Source organism: Bactrocera tryoni, chromosome 5, assembly GCF_016617805.1.
Source record: "Bactrocera tryoni isolate S06 chromosome 5, CSIRO_BtryS06_freeze2, whole genome shotgun sequence".
Classification (NCBI taxonomy): Eukaryota; Metazoa; Arthropoda; class Insecta; order Diptera; family Tephritidae; genus Bactrocera; species Bactrocera tryoni.
Genome location: NC_052503.1, coordinates 40,578,598 through 40,602,557, shown reverse-complemented (window position 1 = coordinate 40,602,557; position 23,960 = coordinate 40,578,598). Strand labels below are relative to the sequence as shown.

Below are 23,960 nucleotides of genomic sequence, written 5' to 3'. Positions count from 1 at the left end.
GTATATGGTGTGAGCAAGTCTGCATACTTTAAGGCGTTCTAAATGACTTCACGTCACTTGTTTTTGGCTGGCAGACACTTTGGACGATGTTTATGGCACTTGCCTTATCCAAAACCTTAAGTAACTTATTTTGTACGCATGAAATACTTATACATATATACATATATGTATAAGAGTTCAGAAACTTCAGCAAAATTTATCTGAATGTGCATCTAAAAATTTGTACAGTATTACAAAGTTATTGTTGCTGTGATTTCAATAAGCCAAATTTTATTGCTTATATGGCTGCAGAGAATTATAGTTTTGTACAAATAACGGTTGAATTTAACAGAAACATATATAAATATAGGGTGATCCATTTCGATATTCCCTACTTAAAAAAACACAGAAATTTCAAATTTTATGGGGAATGTTTATTATCAAGAACATTCTTTGGCATTAATTTTTTGGAGATTATCTACTTCAAATGTTGGCCGTGGCTACGTCTAAGATGGCCCATCCGTGCATTCCAATTTTCAATGACTCGTTTGAACATTTGGTCTGATAAATTTTGGTGTTAAAAAATGGAAAGATGGAGTTTTCTTAAAAAATTTAAAATTATATTAATGATTTAGCGCTGAGTATGAATGAAGTGGTTGCTGATTATAGACATTCTCCCGAACACTCTTTTACACAATTATATAAATAAAGACGACATTTCGCACATTTTTTCATTATCCCCTCTCATAGCCCCATATTTACAAGTAATTATCGAGAAAATTTATTATGACAGTTCAAAAGGGCAACTAATCCAGTATAACACTAATGGGACGTGCTGAGTAAAAACAGTCATTCATAATGAGACGGAAACTAACAACTCTGCCAACGCAATTTCTGTTAATGTAATTATAGTAACTATGGAGCTTCAAAACTTATTAAGTTCAACGGTGGAGTGGAGCATTTACTTTTGCAATAATAGATTCATCTTTATCTTTCATTTAATTTACTGGTTTGCTTAAAATTAAAGGTACATTTTTCTTTATTAGTTACCCTTTAGTTACTAATATCCAATATTTATCTTTACTGTTGTCCAATGCTGAGAACTAAAGTCGTATTTTACTTTGTTGTGAAATTAACGCAAATGAAATAGTGCAAATGTTTGCCATTTTGTTTTCAAATAACATAACCCGACAATGTGGATTCATTTGAACGTTAAGGACTCAGCTACTTGAAATACATTATTAAAAACATTATTGTGCTGATTTCCTTTATATTTGGTCACTTTAAAATCCTGAAAACTTCCTATGTCTCATCTCAGTATAAACAACAAACCATCGAGGAAATCACTTCAAACAAACCTCTGATTTTGTTAGTGTTAACAAAATTTAATCACCGAAAGTAAACTGTGAAAATCAGAAATTATTTGTGGCCTACGCACAAAGCTTGCCATATGCGATCATCCAAGCGAAATCAAAGATGCGGAAGTCTATGAATATAATTCAGCTCGAACTGAATTTATTGAAAAAAACGTTCAAAGTGCCTGAAGAGAGTGCAAGTGAGTGGGGTTCGCAAATGTTTTAAGTATGTTTTATGTGAATATAAACTTATAAATATTTTTATTTGTTGCCCGAAGATTTCACCACAATAGCAGATTACAAATGATGTGCTTTATTGGTCCAGTCTGAAGACTTTTTTGAACATTGTAGCATTGCATAGAATTGTCTATACTTATTTTCGTGATGATGTCTTATCAGATAAAAATGTTTTCCAAACCTGAACTTGATTTGATGGTTCAGTTTTTATGACAACTGTTCATAGCTTTAGTGGTTCGATTTGAAAAGATTTGGCTAAATCGTCTATACAAAATATGTGAACAGTGCTAGTCATATAAAACACGCCTATAGACGTAAAAAGTGAACTAAGTAGAAGAAATTTTTTCAATAGTCTTTTTTTGACAGATCACGCATGTGTCGTGTCAATCTATCAGGTTATTTCTGTTCAGTGTTTTTTTGGCACTTTATCCAGGAAAGACTGACGCTTAAACAACGTTCACAAGTCGTTCAATTTTATTACGAAAGTTCATGTTCTGTATGGAATCGTACTATTCGGCACACCAGGGTCATCTTGAGACTAAGCACTCATAATTGGATAATATTCGACCGAATAGACCGCGTCCAGCACACAGTAAAAATACAAGGCGTAGTAGCTGAGTGTACGACCCCAATAAAAGAATCTAGTCGGCGCCGTTCGCAGAAAATCGGACTGACTAAAAGGTTGTCAAAGAAATGATGTCCGCTTGTGCTTACCAAGCGACAGCGCTTCGCTATATGGGGTCTTGAAAAGCTCAAGAACTCCTGTCAACATTTGGAAGAGATAATATTCAAAAAATAAATGCCAAAGAATGTGCTTTCGAATAATAATAAACTTTCTCCATTAAATTTGAAGTTTCTGTATTTTGTTCTTTAAAGGATTAGAGAACATCGAAATTAATCACCATTTACACATTTATAAGCAAAAGTTTGAAATTAAAAAATAATTGATTTGAATAACACCTAAAGCTTTCAAACAAATACTCAAAAATATTTTTTCATGTTTGGAAATTAATTCTTATACAAATATCCTTACACACTTTATATTATTAGATAAACGAAGATGAAGATCCAAAATAGAGGTGATTATGATGTGACGTCAATTAGGAGTTTCTATAATGCAGCAACTTTGCAATACCTAACTAAATTTTATATTTTTATGAAATATAACATAAACGTCTTTTGCTTATTTTTTTTTTTAATTAGCCGATCTGTAAAACATCTGTGTGATAACGCGCATGTCAAAAAAGATTTTATTTAAATGCGTTTACTATAACGTATCTCTCAAACGTCAAATATTCATCTCACCACAGGACCAGAGATATACAGCTTAATGGCTGCGCTTTATGTAATTTTCTCTTATAGCTCAAATGAGCGGCCGCTTCTACGCTTCTACTATAACTTCCCATTCAAAAAACCACTCTAAAGTCCAATTTTCGTTATCGCGCTTTATTTTACTTTTTTGCTTGACAACTTGACGCTGTCAGCGTTGGATGTGTCAAGTTGATTCTTGCTTATAAGAGTATTTTCGTGCCAGTATACTATGTAAGATTTGTTCGTACGCGTACTTATACTCGAAATGACATCTAAAGTGCAGCCGGTGTTTAATTGATTTATAATCTTGTCTGATTCTCATTTAATACGCATGTTTTCGCCGTTTGAATAAGACACCCATAGAATGCTAAGAGCCAACATTTTAATTCAGTTAACAATGAAATTGAAGAGGTGATCGGATGATGGAAAAAACAGAATAAAATAACACAACTAAAGCTCAGAGAAGGCAATGAATTTGTTTGCAACAAATTGCATAAATATTGTTCAAAATTAAGAGAAGAAATTTCCTTACTTTTGGAGGAAAGTATCTTCTTCTTCTTCTTATTTATTGGCGTAGGCACCGCGGATAAAGCCGAGTTTACAACAGCGCGCCAGTCTTTTTTCACAATTTGGCGTCAATGCGAGATACCAAGTGCAACCAGGTCCTTCCCCACCTGATCTCTACAACAGAATGGAAGTCTTCCTCTTCCTCTGCTTCCCCCGGCGGGTACTGCGTCGAATGCTTTCAGATCTGGGGTGTTTTCGTCCATTCGGACAGCATGACCTAGCCAGCGTAGCCGCTGTATCTTAATTTGCTGAACTATGCAAATGTCGTCATATATCTCATAGAACTCATCGTTCCAGCGAATGCGATATTCGCCGTGGCCAACTCGCAAAGAACTGTAAATCTTTCACTTCCAAGATAGACAGAGTAAAGTATACCGTTATAAAAAGTTGCGTATACGCCTACGTGTACTGTGTGAATAAGTCGTAGGAAAAAATGCTCCATTTAGGGGGTACAAAGTAATGTAGAACCTATTTTGTAACAAAATTTATGAAAAATAAAGCTTAACTGCGTAGAAATATTTTTAAATGCCTATTTATAATTTCATAGGATTTGAAAACGCCCGTTGAAAAATACTAGCCTTATATAAAGAAGCATCACAAAGTGCTGTTAAAGTGGAATAGTTGAAGTTAAACACCGGAAATGTGTCAAAGAAATCAAATTAATCTAATAGCTTTTGCAAACAAACGTATTTTTTTCGGATCAACCCTGCGTATCCTTGGAAATTTCTTTGACAACACATTAGATGTCTTGCTAATTATTGACTGGATTACAACTCTCCCGGATTAAATTAACTTAGATATTGACCGATATATATGTAAAAGTAGACCCCGCCCGTTATATGAGTGTTTATTCTTATCCTTGGGAAGCATAGGACCAACAAAATGGTTATCTAAACTGCGATTTTTTGAAAAGGCTTTCAGTTCGCTGTAAGAGTTTGATTTATATATTCTGAAGTGAAAACATCATTCGAAAGGATTGTGTTATATGGGAATTCTAGCATAGTTATAGTCTGATGGCCCATTTTCACAATGTAACTTAATTGCCGATAAGGCTCTGGGTTTTACTTCAGCCTTATTACCCTCCAGCCATGCATGGGTAGTAGGGGTTACAATCATTGGGATTTCCTCAATTTGTTTCGATTAAGAAGATTCCGATCTGGCTCCCCTCCATATCTTTACCACACGAGAATGCCTTCTTATACAAAGAGGTCGATCGTTCATCGGCTTGTAGCTGATGAGCTTAAGGAACCCATGTGGTTCCATCCTGGCAATCATTTTGGCGTGGCCCAGGGTTTCATCTGACCATCTTTAAAGAAGACTGAGGAAGATAACTTCACTTGCCCTCTCCTCAGCTCCTTTGCGTGAAATTGCACCATCTTCCCTGCGAAGTTGTTATATGTCCAGTTGTGAGGCCAGCATTCTAGCGATTTTTGCTAAGAGTTGGCACAGTCACCATTAACTTAGTAATGTTGCCAATTCGGGCTCTCTCTTACGGGACCTTTGCGAAACTTAACCGCTGGCTTAACATTAGTTGTGTCCGATTCTGCCCTATCGTTTTCTGGCTCTGCTCTTCACCATCGTGGTACATTCAGGTGTATTAGCATGCTGCTCAGATACCCATGAAAGCTTATCACAGTAGTGTCTTATGATTTTGGCAGGCAAACCGTGGTCACGCTTTCAAAACTCCTCCCCTCGCTAGTATTGACTTTGCTTCTGCCCCTGCAGAGCCTTTCACTAGATTCAACAGGTTTCGCTTTGCTAATTAGCACAGCGATATCGCGCCGCGTATTAAGCTTCCTACCGTCCGTTCATCAGCTTTCCCCATCCTTTTGCTCTAAATGGAATGGCCCTGAGGTAAAGAGAGATTCCTGCAGGCGTCTTGGCAGCAGTCTCACCGGGCAGATCATGGGTGCAGTTCCCAAGGAGCCTGCCAGGGTTTTAAGTTAGCAGTTGCGATTGATTGGCCGCGTCAGTCATTTCTGATTATACCTAAATCATACTCAGGGTATCCCACAATGCCTCAACCACTAGCCCGGATTTCTACCATTCTAATTAAAGCTAATCCCTACTCAAAATCTAGTTTCCATTACTGAAAGTCGATCCAGGAGTTGAAAAACCAGCAGAAGCCGAAAGGTCGTTTAGGATGTACCACATTTAATGGAAACTGCACTATATATCCTCTTCAGGGACCACTATATGGTAATTACGATGAAGCGTAGAGGGATCATTCCTTTTGCTTCATGAAAGGGGTTAGAAGACGGGCGGATAGAGAAAATTCTCGTCGACTTGAGCATTGAAAGCTATATGCAGTTTACTTCTAAATAAACCACATGAAGTCTCTAAACCAGGGACTTAAGCATATATAGTAAATATGTGTATCTACAACTAATTTACAAGCTCTATGTGAATTATACACACAAATTTGAACTTTTAGACGTGTTCATCAATAGCAAAGGGAAAGAATTAAAGATAAGAAGGACTTGCAGATTACATGTACTTAAGTCAATTCAGAGAACTTTAGAAATAATTTGCTTGTAATCGGTATTTGCTAACTTGTATTTGCGATCTAAAGCTAACTCATCAGTTATACGCCGTCATTCGTAAAAGCGGTAAAAAATTTACTAGGTTCTTTTCAACCATATATTTTTTAATGCAATCAATAGATCCTGTTATTAAAGTTCCAAAGCTTAAAAGTTTGCGATTTTTATCAGGATTGGTTAATTATTTCCTTTGAAATCACAAGCCTACAACCACAAGAATTAATTTTTCAAACATAACCTCCTCCTCCTGAGGCTCGACAATTTCACATATTGTGATTCTATATAAGAAGCAACGACAGTTTGATGTAATTGTTCGTCACGGTTGCATATGCTCTCAAAACTTGTCTTTGAAGTTACGCCGAGTGGAAAGGTGTTAGTGCTACAGAGTTGTATTTCCAAATTAGCAGTGCTGCTGATGAAAACTCTCACTTCATTTCCACCAATCCTGTTAACAAGGAATTTCACGCTCGAAATGCAGGAAGCATGCTAGAGGTAGAAACTTATTGCAGCAATGAAGGGAAATGGAAAACAGAGAAATAAGGGTTAAGTGCACGAACTAAGCAGATGAAGTAGGCTAAATCAGGGGAGCCTGCAAATGTAAGTGTTTGTTTGGAAACGGAAACTTAAAGTGGAGCTAAGCAAGGTAAGGAGCATAACAATTGAAATGAAAAAACATTGTATTATTGTTTCACGAAGAGGCTCTTTCAAGCCTCAAATTTTTATTGTACAAGAGAATACCCATATAAACGAATATACTGTATAGCTTGTGGCGCCTTCCTGTTGGAATTACATATTGTCAAGTGCATATGATCCCATTTGGGCCAAAATTCAAAGTATTAACGTGACCGGTCTTGATCATAATGGATGAAGTAAAGCCCAATATATATAACGCCGCAGTAAGGCCAAAGATCTTTTCGCAAAAATTCACCACAATAACATCACAGAGGTTAGCCTTGCTTGAAAACGACGTGCGAGAGAGACTGATGTGGGTCTTCCCTCAAAATGGATACATAGGGGCAGCAATATTCCCGAGCAGGCAAGAACTTCTTTGTCTCCACCTGACATGGAAACATTATGTACTGTGCCTGTGAATTCAAATTTTTCTGACGAGACGCTCAATTATTCATCTGCTAGGACGATTACTGATGACCATAAATTGGGCACAGCTCTTTCGCAAACTTTGATACCGCTTACTCAGAATTTCGGTAATAATGCATTTCGATTCGTTATTGGATCGTATATCTTTTCATGATGAAACAGCGAGACCTTCCTGAAAGAGAAATATCGCATCGTTGGCTGTCCTATCGGTCTACTTTTAGTAGCATCGTTTTGAAAACCTCTTTATAAGATTGTCAGAAGTATATTATGTTGGAAATTATTTAAACCATTCTTCAAATATGCAATCATGATCTACAATTGTTTCATTAGGACTGAAAAGATTCATATAACAACTTTCATTTTTTTCAGAAGCTGGCAGGTTTATTTGCGTTGTTGGTGGAAAAACTCCTATTACATATAATAAAAAAAAATTGGAGGCAAATGTTTGGGAAATATTTAAATAGCTTCAGCACTGATTGAATTCAAAATAAACAGCTTGTGTACGTTGCTTTTAAAACAATCCTCAGTCACCCCAATATTAATTAAATACTTTCCATTCGATACTACCAGATGTCATGGCCATCCAAAATTCACTTCCCCCTCCATTTCCCTTGTGAGTTTAATATAAAATTGCATGTAATTTCTGCCTTTTTGTCATTAGATGACGAGTAATTTTAATTTTTCGCTTAAAGGTATAAATAGCAAAGCAAAATTTCCGCCTTTTGCTTTAAGTTCTAAACCAACAAGGTCAAAGCCAAGTAAAGTAGCATACAAGCTTAAAGTATAATTTTTTGCTCCATATGCATCATTTATACACATATTGTATTCAAAACTGATAAATATAAAAAGCAACCAACAGATATGGACATTATAAATAGTATAAATCTGCTATGAATATTCATTTCTATTTCTTGAGGAATTCTAGTATTAGTAATATAAATTATGACATGTAATTACAGCCTAGGAAATTTTGCTGCGAAAGTTGAAAAGAACTTTTCTATGACTTCAGTTTTTCCTCCACAACAACGTAATTGAAGATAGAAAGTAGAAAAGCAGCTTTATTATACGCGAACTATCTTCCAGTTTGATGTTGTTTAAAATTTTTGTTTTTCTTTGGTGGGACATAACACCTAAACAACTTTGAGTAATTCCGATGAAATTAAGTTTAGCTCCTACACACGAGACAACTTTTTTCTAATGGACGGTAAAAGTGGAATAGAAAAGTATTTATTAAATTAATATGTTGAATCTGTTTTTATATTTGTAGCTTGCCTTTATTGAGAGTTCTGACATTTGATTTATTGTAAGGTCTTTAATTTTGGTATATTCACAAAATATCCACCACAGTTTTGAGGGAATGTATTTGGCTGCACCGAAGCTAAAATACTTCCTTCAAACTTGTTAAATATTTCTCATAAAACTTTATGTCTGCTCACGTAAAATTTAAAATTTTTCTAGATAATAAGTACTTGATTATAATTTTTTTCAGTTTGTACATTGGCTACTATATGCTATGGTTGATCCCGATATTTTCAGCGATTCGAGGTACTTTTTAGGTAAAGGCATGTATAGAACCGCCTAGTTTTTGCATTTCAGAACTAAGATTTTGCAGCTAATTGAAAAATGTAAACTATCAAACAATATTTTCATCATTTATAAGATGAAATGATTAAGGCTACTGCAGTAGCTTCACAAAACCTACCATACTTTCTTAGAATTTTTTTGGGTATTTGCAGACAGCAACGATATCCAATAGCTCCCTTTCACTTGGAGCCGTTGCAACTATCATTCTCGGTATAATATTTTTTCGAAAATTCTGGAGAAAGCACCAAAACAGAATAATCATATCTTCAAGCCTGGACCTTAACCAGATGCCTCCGGCGAATATTGATCTTAAGGAGATCAAAGATCTTTCCAATGATCAAAATACTTACATCAATTTTAACAACCTCCCCTATTTTTGATAGGCTCTCGGGACGATCGCTTTTAAGAGGGGAAGTGTTAACATGGCAAATGTTAACAATTACTAAATAAGTAATAACACATAATCAGCAATAATGAGCAAATCATAGCGGAAATGCATCTTTAGTTGGACAATATTTCCCACAGTAAAAGCCAGACGCTTTCATCAGCATAAAAGCTCATTTTTCGGCGTGAAGCGGAAATCCAACACGCGCAACCGAAATAAGCCAATTCGGAGAATCGGCAACAAAGTCAGCAGTTGGCCAGTGCAACGTAGCTTAGGTTTTAAGTAAATTAATTCTTAAGTTTAGTCTTAGCTCTGTAATGAAACGAACAAGTAATAAATAAAATTTTTTTTTAAAAGAAATTAACATCAAATTTCTTAACTTACATATATTTGACAAAGAAACGCTCACTGATAGACATATAAAATCTGCGGTTTGCCAAACAATAAAAAACCTTAAAACTGCTACTTTGATATTTTCTTCGTCATCATATTAAGCATGTTTTACATATTATTTTTGCAAATATATGCATATGTATGTATGTATGTACATAAGTATGTGGAGTTGTTGTGTGTTGAAACGGTACAACAAAAAATACTGGGATATAAGTACGTTACCAACGCTGAGCGAAATACATATGTATGTACATACAAAAAAAACTGCAAGTAAATGAATAAGAAATCAAATGTATGAAGTGCGGAACACAATGCTCGCGACAGACCGCAGCAGCACGACAGTGAACTGAAAATGGCGTTGTGCATCCTACTACATGAATATTTGTAAGAAGGCAGCGACATAACAATGGCCGGCATGTACACAAGACAACGCAGTAGTCCAATTTGTATGTGCACAATTTCGTTGTGGCCGTACTAATACCTTGCACTTCAATGAAATTTTAATATTTTGTTCAAAGTGAAATTTTTTATGCAAAAAATAAGTAAATAGATAAATTGATTTGTTTTAATTTATCAATTTTTATTGCAAATGATGTAACAGAGCTATTTTATGCTTTTATTTGTAAAATAACGTCAAGTTTGTTAGAGCTTTGAATAATTTTACATTTTACAAATTAGTGGCATCACCACTCTTCTTCGTCTCTCTACTGTCAACTCTACTGTCGTCCTACTGTCGTTGCCAAATATAACAAAATATTGAAGTTAGCGAGAACGACAACTGTCGGCCTGCAGTCGTGTAGTCGTAAAGTCGTGCAGCTGTTAAAATAGGTCTGTCCATAAGAACGTGTGTATTTTGCTATTTGACAGATGTCGTTTGCAGTCTGCCGCGAGTATTGTGTTCAACACATGACTGTTGTGATATACATATACATATGTATATACGTTTGCAATTTGGACTTAAAGCCCGAATGGCACTCCAGAAATCTGTGTTGGCGCAAAATGCGCTGTTTACACAAAACTTCCAAATGTTCCGTTTCCCCTACTAGATCACCAGAATATGTATGGGATTACCAGCGAAACAAATACGATGATTTTTTAAGTTTTTTCCTCAGTCACTGTTATTGTTAATGCTTGATTCACTATTATAAATATCCAAATTAGTCGTACAATACGAACTACACGTTATCCAAACAAAATGATTCCGATTTTAATGTGTACCAGCCAGACAATGTAGAAACATAGAGAAGGTGCAGGTGCGATGTCGAATATTTTATAGGATTGTAGTACGGAACTCACCCAGAGAACATAAAACATAGAGAAGGAGCAAATTGAATTCTGTATGTTGTTCGATTGGACGGCTAACAGAACTTACGAGTATAAGATTGTAGTACGGAATTCACCATTCTCGCTGCTATTTAGCAGTAATGAGCACCTTCTCTGGCAGAAATATATGTAAAACGACTGAATTCATGCGAGAATGAATAAAGAGAAATGCTTTGAAGAAAAACATACAAAGTAAAAAAGCATTCACTGCGTCACATATGCGTGATTATTTTGTATCAAATGAACCATGTTTTTCCAAAAAATGGTAAAAATTTTAATTTGTTTTACAAAATCGGGAAAATTAGATAAAAATAATTTTAATTTTATTTTTTAATTTTTAAATAAATTAATATTTCAAAAAAGTTATATTTATTTCGACTATTACAAAGTGAAGATGTGTCAAATGAACTTCATTTCTTGAAAGAAAATTGATGACCTTCATGAAATGTGCATATTCTCATTATTTCCTTATCATTTCCATATTTGCAACAATAGAATTTCTATGGCATATACATATGTACGTGTACGTACATATAATATTTCTTTGGCACATTTGGCACATTTCCCAAATGCGAGCCACATACACATGTACGTACATACATACATTCATAATAACAAGTGTCGCACGCATCTCCGTTGTCACGCTCAACCAATGGCCGAAACTGGCGTTTTGTCAAAGAGTCAATTGCTGAACACATTGAGCGCGACAGACTGTAAGCGACATCTGTCATATCAAATAATGCAAAACATGTGACTTTTAGGTAATAAAAAAATTAATAATTATAATAGAATTTTTGAAGTAAAAAAATGCAGATACTAGTTTTCAAAACGCCTCCGAAAAGCAACTGCAATGGAAAACTCCTTGTTTTTAAACTTTGGCTGTATTGTCGATGTGAACTTTTCAAAAATTGTCACCGAATCTAATGGCGGAGAATACGATTTAAGTTATATTCGTTTCATAATATTGGTAAATCTTATAAAAGAAAAAATAGATTCTTTTTAATATAAAATAAGAATTCCTAAAAATTTAAAATATACAAAGAAATATTTTACTTACTTAATATTTGAACCCCTTTACCTGAAAAAATGGAAAATGAGACAGCCCACCTACCTAGTTTACCTATTTTTCGGGTCGACCATTTGAATTATAAGTGTTAGTCAAGAACAATAGAAATGGATTAGCCAAGTTTGTACAGTTGCTTTTTTGGTTCCCGCGGAAAATAAGAATTCGTAAAAATTTAAAATACAGAGAGAAATATTCTACCTACCTAATATCTGAACTGATTTTAATAAATTTGGGGTTTCTCACATCAAACTAAAAAATTAAAAATAAATATAGTTTAAAACAAGAAAAAACGTTAACTTCGGTTGCACCGAAGCTAAATACACTTCACAGGTGCATTTCTGTTAGTAACTATTTATTCAGTTTGTATGGAAGCTATATGCTATAGTTAACCGATCTGATCAATTTCTTCGGAGATTACATTGTTACCTTAGAAAGTAACGTATACGAGGGCTGCTATATACATATATTTCTGGCCTAATAATGAATATAGGAATATTTATCAACGAAAATGCTTTTATTGTTTTTCAAAATATTCTCTATCAAGATTTATACACTTTTGCATGCGCTCAAACCAATTTTCGAAGCACTTTTTCCACTCCGATTGAGACGCCTCCAAAACATGGTTTTTGAATGCTTCAACAGCATCTTTTGGCGACGAAAATCGTTGACCACGCATTATTTTCTTGATAAGTGGGAATAAAAAGAAGTCATTGGGTGCCAAGTCAAGGCTGTACGGCGGATGACCCATCAATTCGACGTTTTGGCCGGTCAAAAAGGCGCTGGTTTGAGCCGATGTGTGAGAGCTCTCATTGTCATGGTGCACAATGGAATCATTCTTCTCTTGTTCGTTTTTCGAATTTCTCCGAAGACTTCAGGCAAACAAATGGTGGTGTACCACTCAGAATTGACCGTTCTACGTTGCTCAAGCGGAACAGTCGCCACATGACCAGTTTTGCCGAAGAAACAGGCGACCATTTGCTTCGAAATGCTTCTTCCACGAACAACTTTCGTTGGATTTGGCTCGTCTTGGAAGACCCACACGGTCGATTGCTGTTTTGTTTCGGGCTCATACGCATAGATCCATGATCCGACGCCTGTTACGATCTTATAAACGTCTTTTGAAGTACCGTGATCGTATTTTTTCAGCATTTCTTAACACCAATCTACACGAGCCTTTTTTTGAGCGATTGTCAAATTGCGCGGGATCCAAAGAGAACAAACCTCTTTTACGGCCAGGTGTTCATGCAATATCGAATGTATGCTGGTGGGAGAAATGCATAGGCATGCCTCTATCTGAAGGTATGTTACATGATGGTCTTCCGTTATCAGTTCACGTACGGCATCGATGTTTTCTGGGACAACGGCTGTTTTTGGACGACCTTCACGGAATTCGTCTTTGAGCGAGTTGAATTTTTTAATTCCCTGTAAATAAAACAATTCACGATTAAATGACAAAACGTTCTGAGTGATGTTATGCTAAAACATGTCAAACTTTCCAATGGAAATGTCAGATTGCTCCTGACAACACTTAGTGTTGCCTAGGCCAGAAATATATATAGCAGCCTCCGAAATTTCGTGAATATATCTTGTCAAATGTGAAAGTTTTCCATACAAGCATTTAATTCCGATCGTTCAGTTTGTATGGCAGCTATATGTTATAGTGGTCCGATATCGGCCGTTCCGACAAATGAGCAGCTTCTTGAAGAGAAAATGACGTTTGCAAAATTTCAAAACGATATTAAAAACTGAGGGACTTTTCGTATATATACAGACAGACAGACAGACGGACAGACAGACGGACATGGCTAAATCAACTCAGCTCAACATACTGATCATTTATATATGTATATACTTTATAGGGTCTCCGACGATTCTTTCTGGGTGTTACAAACTTCGTGACAAACTTAATATACCCTGTTCAGGGTATAAAAACTAAAACACATAAAAGCATATCAAACTAAAAAGTGAAAAATAATTCTCTGTATAAACTAACAATAATAATGAAGGAAAAATTCCTGCATTATTGGGAGAAAAGCGTGGGGTGCTTTGTGACCTATTTTTCATATGTATGTCGAGCATTATTTCTCACTTTTTAGTTTGATATGCTTTTTAGTTTGATATGCTTTTTTTGAACTATATTTATTATCTTGTGGGTGTTTATTTAAGTGCGTGTGAGTGTTTTGGTAATTTGGTTGCGGGTGCTCATACAAGTGCTTGTGTGTGTGTTTTGATAGTTTGCCCAGCCAGCATTTACACATAAAAATAAGCGTTTTCTGAGCGTTCAAGTCTGAGACTTTTATAATATTTAATATTCTTACATATACTTATACTTATATTGAAATTTAGTATTTATTATATATATTTTATATTTATCTTTATATTTATTTACAATTTTTTTTAGATGATGCCCCAACCCAATTATTTCAACCGGTGCGCCCGTACAAAAGTTGCTGCGTTAGCAACTGTGCCGGTGGAGCAAAACTTTTTACGTTTCCTAAAACGGAACTTGCTAGAAATAATTGGGTAAAGGCCTGCAATCTTCAGTTACCACTTATACAGATATATCGTCAAGCCGCATTTTAAATGAAGCTCTTCCTGTGCTAAATTTAAAATTTGAAGCTGACGAAACTAGTCAGCAATCGCCACAGTGGGTTTTGCCGCCGGTTGTACAAACATATGATGTTTTAAAAACCGAGTGTACACCATCTAATGATATGTCATTTGAAGAGATGGGAAATCCAAATGACATATCATTTGAAGAATTCGACAAATATTCCCGCCTTCATGAAATACAAATGAAGTGCGAAGATAGTGAGAATATCACTGTTCGCGACCACGAGCATTACGCTCGAGTAGCTAGGGGTTTTCAAAGCAATTCTTTGAGGCAAATAAAAAAGATTAAAGAGCTAAAAAGGAAAGTTTTCCTATTGACAAAAAAATTTCAAGCTCTGGAAAAAAAACGTCATAATAACAGGCGTTGCAAATGAACATGCGATAACATTCGCAAAGTTGATTTTAAAGAAAAAAACTCCTACGATGAAAAGGAGAAAGCAATGGCTTTAAACATAAATAATATGTCGACTAAGACCTATAATTTTATGCGCGACGATTTGGGGTTTGCATTGCCCCACAAAAAAACACTTTTGCGTTGGCGTCCGATCCGGTATGTCTGCCCCGGTATCGACGAGAAAGTCTTGAACAATTTAAAAAAAATTCTTCAAGAAATGAAAACAGAAGAACGCATATGTAGATATGTATGTATTATGCTTCTATAGGTTGCATGCGTATGCCATAGAATTGGTGCGAATTTGAAGGCCATTAATTTTTTTTTTGAAGAAATGAAAGGAATTCACGATTTTGTAAAAAAATAACATTTTGCCATTTTTCTGAAAACAATGGTTCATATGATACAAGATAATCATGCATATATATGTGACGCAGAGGATGCTTCTTTACTTTATATATTTTTCTTCAAAGTATTTCTCTTTATTCATTCTCGCATGAATTCAGTCGGTTTACATACTACATATATATATATTTCTGCCAGAGAACGTGCTTATTTCTGCTAAATAGCAGCGAGAATGGTGAATTCCGTACTACAATCTTATAAGTTCCGTTAGCCGTCCAATCAAACATCATACAGAATTTAATTTGCATCTCTATGTTTTTAGTTTCACTGACTTAGCTCTAATTTTTTCACAGGCGTATGAATATTTATAAGTATCTACATAAGTATGTACATTAAGGTGGGCCAAAAATTGTTTTTATTTTTATTTTTTCTTAGTTACCATGAAAATCTCATCCGACATGACTAAAAACAAGTTCTGGGTAAGACCTGAGCTCTTAATATTAATATTAAGAGGTGCCTCATCGACATTTTCGATTTCCCATATAAATAACACAGGAAATTTTGTTTTTTTTCTTTGGATTTTTAATGTACACAAACAAATAATTGGTAAGCGAGAATCAACACTTATTCTTATAGGAAATTTACCGATCTACAAAAAAGGTCTAGAACATTTTTGGCTGAGTCAACTCATTCAAAGTTATTCGTAGTTAAAGTCCAACAGAAAATTATAAAAAATGATTTTCACAATTTTTCATCTTATATTACAAATTGATGGCTAATAAACATAATAAATCATATTTTTCGTAAAACTTATCGAGTGTTTAGCGATGTAAACATAGAATTTTTACAAATATCGCATTCTCAGAATGGTCCCGAACTGCGGTACTTGTAATTGCATCAACAAATTCCATTTTCGAGTCGTTAGAAGTTTTAAGCATAGCCACAAGTGATACAAACCTATATTGATAAAAATTTTTTTGGGTCTTGAAATAAGTCAATGGGCTTGGCCACTATTATTTCTGCCGCCAGTGTATATTGAAGTTTGATATACATACATATTTCTATTATTGAAATATTATTATATTAATTATTATTAAAATATTTTTATTTTTATCAGGCTGCTTATGATAATAATTCATTAGGTGAATAGTAGTTAGATGCATTTGATCCACAATTGTACAATAACAGATTATAGTGAAACCTCCTTTTAGCGGACACTCGCCGCCGTGCAACTTTTGTTCGCTAAAGAGAGGTGTCCGGTTAAGGTAGCAGCTTTTGTAGATCTAAAATAATTTGAAATTAATTTAAGACTCATAAAGTTATCACTTGATTACAGAATTGTCATATTATATTGCTCAAAAAAAGACGAAAGAATATTTCTATGTATGTATGTATGTATGTATGTATATTCAGATCAGGACATAAACATAGCTAAGTGGAAGTCGACGTAGAGTTGTTTGGTTCGATAGTGTAACAAATAACTGTCCGCGTCCGATTAAGATAAAGTCCGTGTAAAGGAGGGGAATTGGTTCTAAAAATTGTTCTCTATAGAGGTGTCCTTTAGGACCGGTTCCTTTGTGGATGGTGTTCATTAGTATTTTAATCATCTTAATATCCTCTTATCCTTTGACGTTTTAGCCATATGTAGAAGTTCACACAAGTGGGAAAGTTCTCCTAGTGCCATTCACTTGGGAGCGGCCAGGAACAATTCTTTTACATATGGCTCAAGCAGCTCACGACTTTCGACCTTAGACTTAGTATCCTCTGGGTAGTCAAAAACAATCCGTTTAAAACGAGCTAACGTGAAAAGGGGAATTACCTCTCCACAGAGGTTATGTGCTGGGTTTGGGATTCGCCACGAAAAAAAAAAACACCCCCAATGAAAAGGACACAACAGCCTCGGAGTCCCCACAAAACTAATACGGCTAAGTAAACTGACGTTGAGCAATACAAAAAGCTCCGTCAGTATCGGGAAAGATCTCTCTGAGCCGTTCTTCATCTTCTGCTGAAGAAAACAATCTTCTATAAGAGTATACAACTGCTGGCGTAGGACGATGATATTGATATCATTGTCTCAACAACCGCGCCGTTAGTTCTGCTTTCTTCAGAATAGACAAAGATGCGAAGCAAACGGGTCTGGTAGTGAACGAGGGCAAGACGAAATATCGCCTGTCATTGAAAGTAAAGTCCTCTCTCGATGAACAAAGACTAAATTCTACAAGTCACTCATCATCCTCATCTTGCTATATGGCGCAGAGTCATGGACGATGACAACCACTGATGGGTCGGCGTTACCAGCTTTCTAGAAAAGTGAAAGGTTCTGCGAAAGATTTATGGTCCTTTGCGCTTTGGCAACGGCATTCGCATTCCATGGAAAGATGGGGCGTACGATATATACGACAGCATTACGATAGTTCAGCGAATTAAGAGTCAGCGGCTATGCTGGCTAGATCATGTCGTCCGAGTGGACTCCAGCTCTGAGAGTATTCGACGCAGTACACGCCGGGGGAAAGACTAAGATAAGACCTCCATTCCGTTGGAAGACTAGGCGGAGAAGGACCTGGCTACTCTTGGAATTTCCAATTGGCGCCAAACGGCGAAAAGGAAGAACGACTGGTGCGCGTTAGCGGGGTCTACGCCAATAAAGAAGAATAACTCCTTGACTAGAGCTCAAAAGGGCTTGGCAGCAGGGAAGTCGTTGTCGAGATTTGCGTGCGTCCCAATGTATATCGGTCAAATAACTTTAACTGCTCTGCCTGATATGGTGATGGAGATCGCGGTTACCTATTATTGAGAGGCGGTATCTACTCGCCTCTGTTGCAGGGGTTTCATTGGCTTAGTTGACTTTTATACCACACTCTCCACTCCCACCGCTCCTCGTCAGGGGTTGCTTATTCGTCATAACTTATTTCGCAACTAACCTGCTACTGCAAGCCGTCCGGCTATCCGCGACCTGCCGACCTCATCGGTAGCTTAGAGCTCAGCTGAACAGCCTGGTTCCACTGCAACCAAGCCCAACGGGTATACAAATGTGAAGAGTATGACATGATCGACTCCACTCATTACTTACTCCACGGAATAGATTGGATGGCTAACAGAACTTATAAGATTGTAGTACAGAATTCACCATTCTCGCTGCTATTTAGCAGAAATGAGCACGTTCAAAGGCAGAAATATACATATGTATGTAAAACGACTGAATTCATGCGAGAATAAATAAAGAGAAATACTTTGAAGAAAAATATATTATATTTTTACAGAATCGGGAAACATTAGATAAAAATAATTTTAATTTTATTTTTTAATTTTTAAATAAATAAATATTTCAAAAAAAATTAAATTTATTTCGACTATTGCAAAGTGAAGATGTGTCAAATGAACTTCATTTCTTGAAAGAAAATTGATGACCTTCATGAAATATGCATATACGCATTATTTCCTTATCATTTCCATATTTGAACCAATAAAATTTCTATACATAAGTATGTACATACATATGTATATTATTTCTTTGGCACATTTCGCACATTTCGCAAATGCGAGCTACATACATACATATGTACATACATTCATAATAACAAGTGTCGCACGCATCTTTCGCATCTCCGTTGTCACGGTCAACCAATGGCCGAAACTGAAAATCCAAGCGGTGCCGAAAAAAATAAACGAATGGCCGCCGATTGTCACCGCTTGCCTTGCCGCTGTAACAGCTTTGCCTACAAACGTGCGTAAATATGTACGTATGTATACGTATGAGCGTGAATATATGTAAGTATATCGACGCAGATTTTTGCGAGTCGCGGAAAAATATTTTAGAATGGTAGCCGTCCAATCGAACACCATACAGAATTCAATTTGTACCTTCTCTATGTTTTTAGTTTCTCTGACTTAGCTCTAATTTTTTTCACAGGCGTATGAATATTTATAAGTATCTACATAAGTATGTACATTAAGGTGGGCCAAAAATAGTTTTTATTTTTATTTTTTCTTAGTTACCATGAAAATCTCATCCGACATGACTAAAAACAAGTTCTGGGTAAGACCTGAGCTCTTAATATTAATATTAAGAGGTGCCTCATCGACATTTTCGATTTCCCATATAAATAACACAGGAAATTTTGTTTTTTTTTTTCTTTGGATTTTAAATGTACACAAACAAATAACTTGGTAAAGTTTAGAATCAACACTTATTCTTATAGGAAATTTACCGATCTACAAAAAAGGTCTAGAACATTTTTGGCTGAGTCAACTCATTCAAAGTTATTCGTAGTTAAAGTCCAACAGAAAATTATAAAAAATGATTTTCACAATTTTTCATCTTATATTACAAATTGATGGCTAATAAACATAATAAATCATATTTTTCGTAAAACTTATCGAGTGTTTAGCGATGTAAACATAGAATTTTCACAAATATCGCATTCTCAGAATGGTCCCGAACTGCGGTACTTGTAATTGCATCAACAAATTCCATTTTCGAGTCGTTAGAAGTTTTAAGCATAGCCACAAGTGATGCAAACCTATATTGATAAAAAATTTTTTGGGTCTTGAAATAAGTCAATGGGCTTGGCCACTATTATTTCTGCCGCCAGTGTATATTGAAGTTTGATATACATACATATTTCTATTATTGAAATATTATTATATTAATTATTATTAAAATATTTTTATTATCAGGCTGCTTATGATAATAATTCATTAGGAGAATAGTAGTTAGATGCATTTGATCCACAATTGTACAATAACAGATTATAGTGAAACCTCCTTTTAGCGGACACTCGCCGTCGTGCGACTTTTGTCCGCTAAAGAGAGGTGTCCGGTTAAGGTAGCAGCTTTTGTAGATCTAAAATAATTTTAAATTAATTTAAGACTCATCAAGTTATCGCTTTATTACAGAATTGTCATATTATATTGCTCAAAAAAAGACGAAAGAATATTTTTATGTATGTATATATGTATGTATGTATGTATGTATGTATGTATGTATATTCAGATCAGGACATAAATATAGCTAAGTGGAAGTCGACGTAGGGTTGTTTGGTTCGATAGTGTAACAAATAACTGTCCGCGTCCGATTAAGATAAAGTCCGTGTAAAGGAGGGGAATTGGTTCTAAAAATTGTTCTCTATAGAGGTGTCCTTTAGGACCGGTTCCTTTGTGGATGGTGTTCATTACATAGTATTTTAATCATTTTAATATCCTCATATCCTTTGACGTTTTAGCCATATGTAGAAGTTCACACAAGTGTGAAAGTTCTCCTAGTGCCATTCACTTGGGAGCGGCCTGGAACAATTCTTTTACATATGGCTCAAGCAGCTCACGACTTTCGACCTTAGACTTAGTATCCTCTGGGTAGTCAAAAACAATCCGTTTAAAACGAGCTAAAGTGAAAAGGGGAATTACCTCTCCACAAGGTTATGTGCTGGGTTTGGGATTCGCCACGAAAAAAAAACACCCCCAATGAAAAGGACACAACAGCCTCGGAATCCCCGAAAAACTAATACGGCTGAGTAAACTGACGTTGAGCAATACAAAAAGCTCCGTCAGTATCGGGAAAGATCTCTCCGAGCCGTTCTTCCATCTTCTGCTGAAGAAAAAAATCTTCTACAAGAGTATACAACTGCTGGCGTAGGACGATGATATTGATATCATTGTCTCAACAACCGCGCCGTTAGTTCTGCTTTCTTCAGAATAGACAAAGATGCGAAGCAAACGGGTCTGGTAGTGAACGAGGGCAAGACGAAATATCTCCTGTCATTGAGAAGTAAAGTCCTCTATCGATGAACAAAGACTAAATTCTACAAGTCGCTCATCATCCCCATCTTGCTATATGGCGCAGAGTCATGGACGATGACAACCACTGATGGGTCGGCGTTTTCTAGAAAACTGAAAGGTTCTGCGAAAGATTTATAGTTCTTTGCGCAGTGGAAACGGCGAATATTGCAGTCGATGGAACGATGAGCTGTACGAAATTTATGACGACATTTACATAGTTCAGTGAATTAGGAGACAGCGGCTACCAATGGATGAAAACACTCCAGCTTTGAGAGTATCGACGCAGTACCCGCCGAGGGAAGCAGATGAAGAAGAAGACCTCCATTCCGTTGGAAAGACCAGGTGTAAAAGGATCTGGCTACACTTGGAATCTCTAATTGGCGCCAAACAACTAAAAGGAAGAACGACTGGCACGCTCTTGTAAACTCGGCTATAACCGCGTAAGCGGTGTCTACGCCAATAAAGAAGAAAAACTACTTGACCAGAGCCCAAAGGGGTTAACAGCTCGGCAGGGCAGGCTCACATCACCCTATCCACCTCGGCAGCAGAGAAGCCTTTGTTGAGATTTAAAGGGAAACCTAGAGCGTCCCGATTAATATCGGTAAAAAACAGCCGCACCTGTCATGGTGAACAGACGCTGACCAGGAAGCCGCTCATTGCGAGCCCGTCGCGTCCAATGGATGAAAACTGACCGTAGCTGACTTTTATATCGCACTCTCCACTCCCACCGCTCCTCGTCAGGGATTGCTTATTCGTCATAACTTATTTCGCAACTAACCTGCTACTACAAGCCGTCCGGCTATCCGCGACCTGCCGACCTCCCCGGTAGCTTAGAGCTTAGCTGAAGAGCCTGGTCCCACTGGAACCAAGACCAACGGGTATACAAATGTGAAGGGTATTATATGATTGACTCAACTCATTACTTATGCGACAGATTAGAGCTATTTAAATGAGAAGCTATCAGTGTTTAATCAGCCTCTGTGAGTAATATGTGAATTCTCTCCCTAAATTAGTTCTTCAATATAAATAAATTTCACAGTTTTTTGTAACTATCTACGGTAATGATTTTATTTACAATTTACATATACAATTATCTATGTTAATATGTAAGTAAAAAACTTTTCAACAGTGATTAATGTGTTATAAAAAGTATATGGTATATACATATGTATATGTAGATGCCTAAGCGATATTTGTCCAAAGTGAGTAAATGAAAATTTGCTGATTTCTTAAACTAATGCGCTTTCTAGAAAGGCAAATGAGACGGAAAATTCCACTTATTTACTTCTACTTCTTATTTACTTTCCTTTCAGCTGAATCTTCTCGAATGGATGCGCTTCAATGTAAGCAAGCGCTCTCAGAATGTAATCTGGAATTGGTGGCGGCGTAGGCAAATGATCACCTTTGGGTTGATAACCATTTTCATCGGCTGTGTAAGTCAATTGTATGGGCTGACTCTCGGGTGAGATGTACGAGTATGAGCCAGCGGCATATGAGCTGCCAACACCGCTCTCCTGCGCCTGAATCCGTTTCGACGTTGCGTACGCGTAATTGTAGCTGCCATCGGGATTCACTTCATTCACATACTTCAGGATGGTGGCGTGAGCATCCGCAGGATCACCAGCAGCGTAAGCAAAGGCGAAAAGTGTTGTGGCGATGAGTAGCTATGCAACAAAGAAGATAAAGTGGATATAAAATTTGTATAGTTAAACTGAAGTTGCTTGAAACAGGCTAGCTTACCAATTTAAACATTTTGTTTTTTATACTCTCGCAACAATGTTGCTAACGAGAGTATTATAGTTTTGTTCACATAACGGTTGTTTGTAAGTCCTAAAACTAAAAGAGTCAGATATAGGGTTATATATACCAAAGTGATCAGGGCGACGAGTAGAGTCGAAATCCGGATGTCTGTCTGTGTCTGTCCGTCCGTCTGTCCGTCCGTCCGTCCGTGCAAGCTGTAACTTGAGTAAAAATTGAGATATCATGATGAAACTTGGTACACGTATTCCTTGGCTCCATAAGAAGGTTAAGTTCGAAGATGGGCAAAATCTGACCGGCCACTGCCACGCCCACAAAATGGCGGAAACCGAAAACCTATAAAGTGTCATAACTAAGCCATAAATAAAGATATTAAAAGTGAAATTTGGCACATAAAGGATCGCATTAGGGAGGGACATATTTGGAAGTAATTTTTTTGGAAAAGTGGGCGTGCTCCCGCCCCCTACTAAGTTTTTTGTACATATCTCGGAAACTAATATAGCTATGTCAACCAAACTCTACAGAGTCGTTTTCTTCAGGCATTTCCATATACAGTTCAAAAATGGAAGAAATCGGATAATAACCACGCCCACCTCCCATACAAAGGTTATGTTCAAAATCACTAAAAGTGCGTTAACCGACTAACAAAAAACGTCAGAAACTCTAAATTTTACGGAAAAAGTGGCAGAAGGAAGCTGCACCCAGGCTTTTTTTAAAAATTGAAAATGGGAGTGGCGCCGCCTACTTATGGACCAAGAACCATATCTCAGGAGCTACTAGACCGATTTCAATGAAATTCGGTATATAATGTTTTCTTAACACCCTGATGACATGTACGAAATATGGGTGAAATAGGTTCACAACCACGCCTTCTTCCAATATAAAGCTATTTTGAATTCCATCTGATGCCTTCTCTGTATAATACGAGTATAAACATTAGGAACCAATGATGATAGCGGAATAAAACTTTAAAAAAATACGGTATTTGAAAAATATGTAAATGACGTATAATGAAATCTCGATTATCACTTTACCATGCGAGAGTATAAAATGTTCGGTGACACCCGAACTTAGCCCTTCCTTACTTGTTATACTCTCGCAACAATGTTGCTAACGAGAGTATTATAGTTTTGTTCACATAACGGTTGTTTGTAAGTCCTAAAACTAAAAGAGTCAGATATAGGGTTATATATACCAAAGTGATCAGGGCGACGAGCAGAGTCGAAATCCGGATGTCTGT

At 36.4% G+C, this 23,960-nt stretch overlaps 1 protein-coding gene across 1 annotated transcript; it reads right to left on the bottom strand.

Annotated features, from left to right (window-relative positions):
* Nucleotides 1-22,259: 22,259 nt before the first annotated feature.
* Nucleotides 22,260-22,714, bottom strand: LOC120777163 (pupal cuticle protein Edg-78E-like). The gene is made up of 2 exons (XM_040108313.1): nucleotides 22,703-22,714; nucleotides 22,260-22,626 (listed from the first exon to the last, which is right to left on the bottom strand). The coding sequence occupies exons 1-2, from the start codon at nucleotides 22,712-22,714 to the stop codon at nucleotides 22,261-22,263; spliced, it is 378 nt and encodes a 125-aa protein (XP_039964247.1). The 3' UTR covers nucleotide 22,260.
* Nucleotides 22,715-23,960: the final 1,246 nt, after the last annotated feature.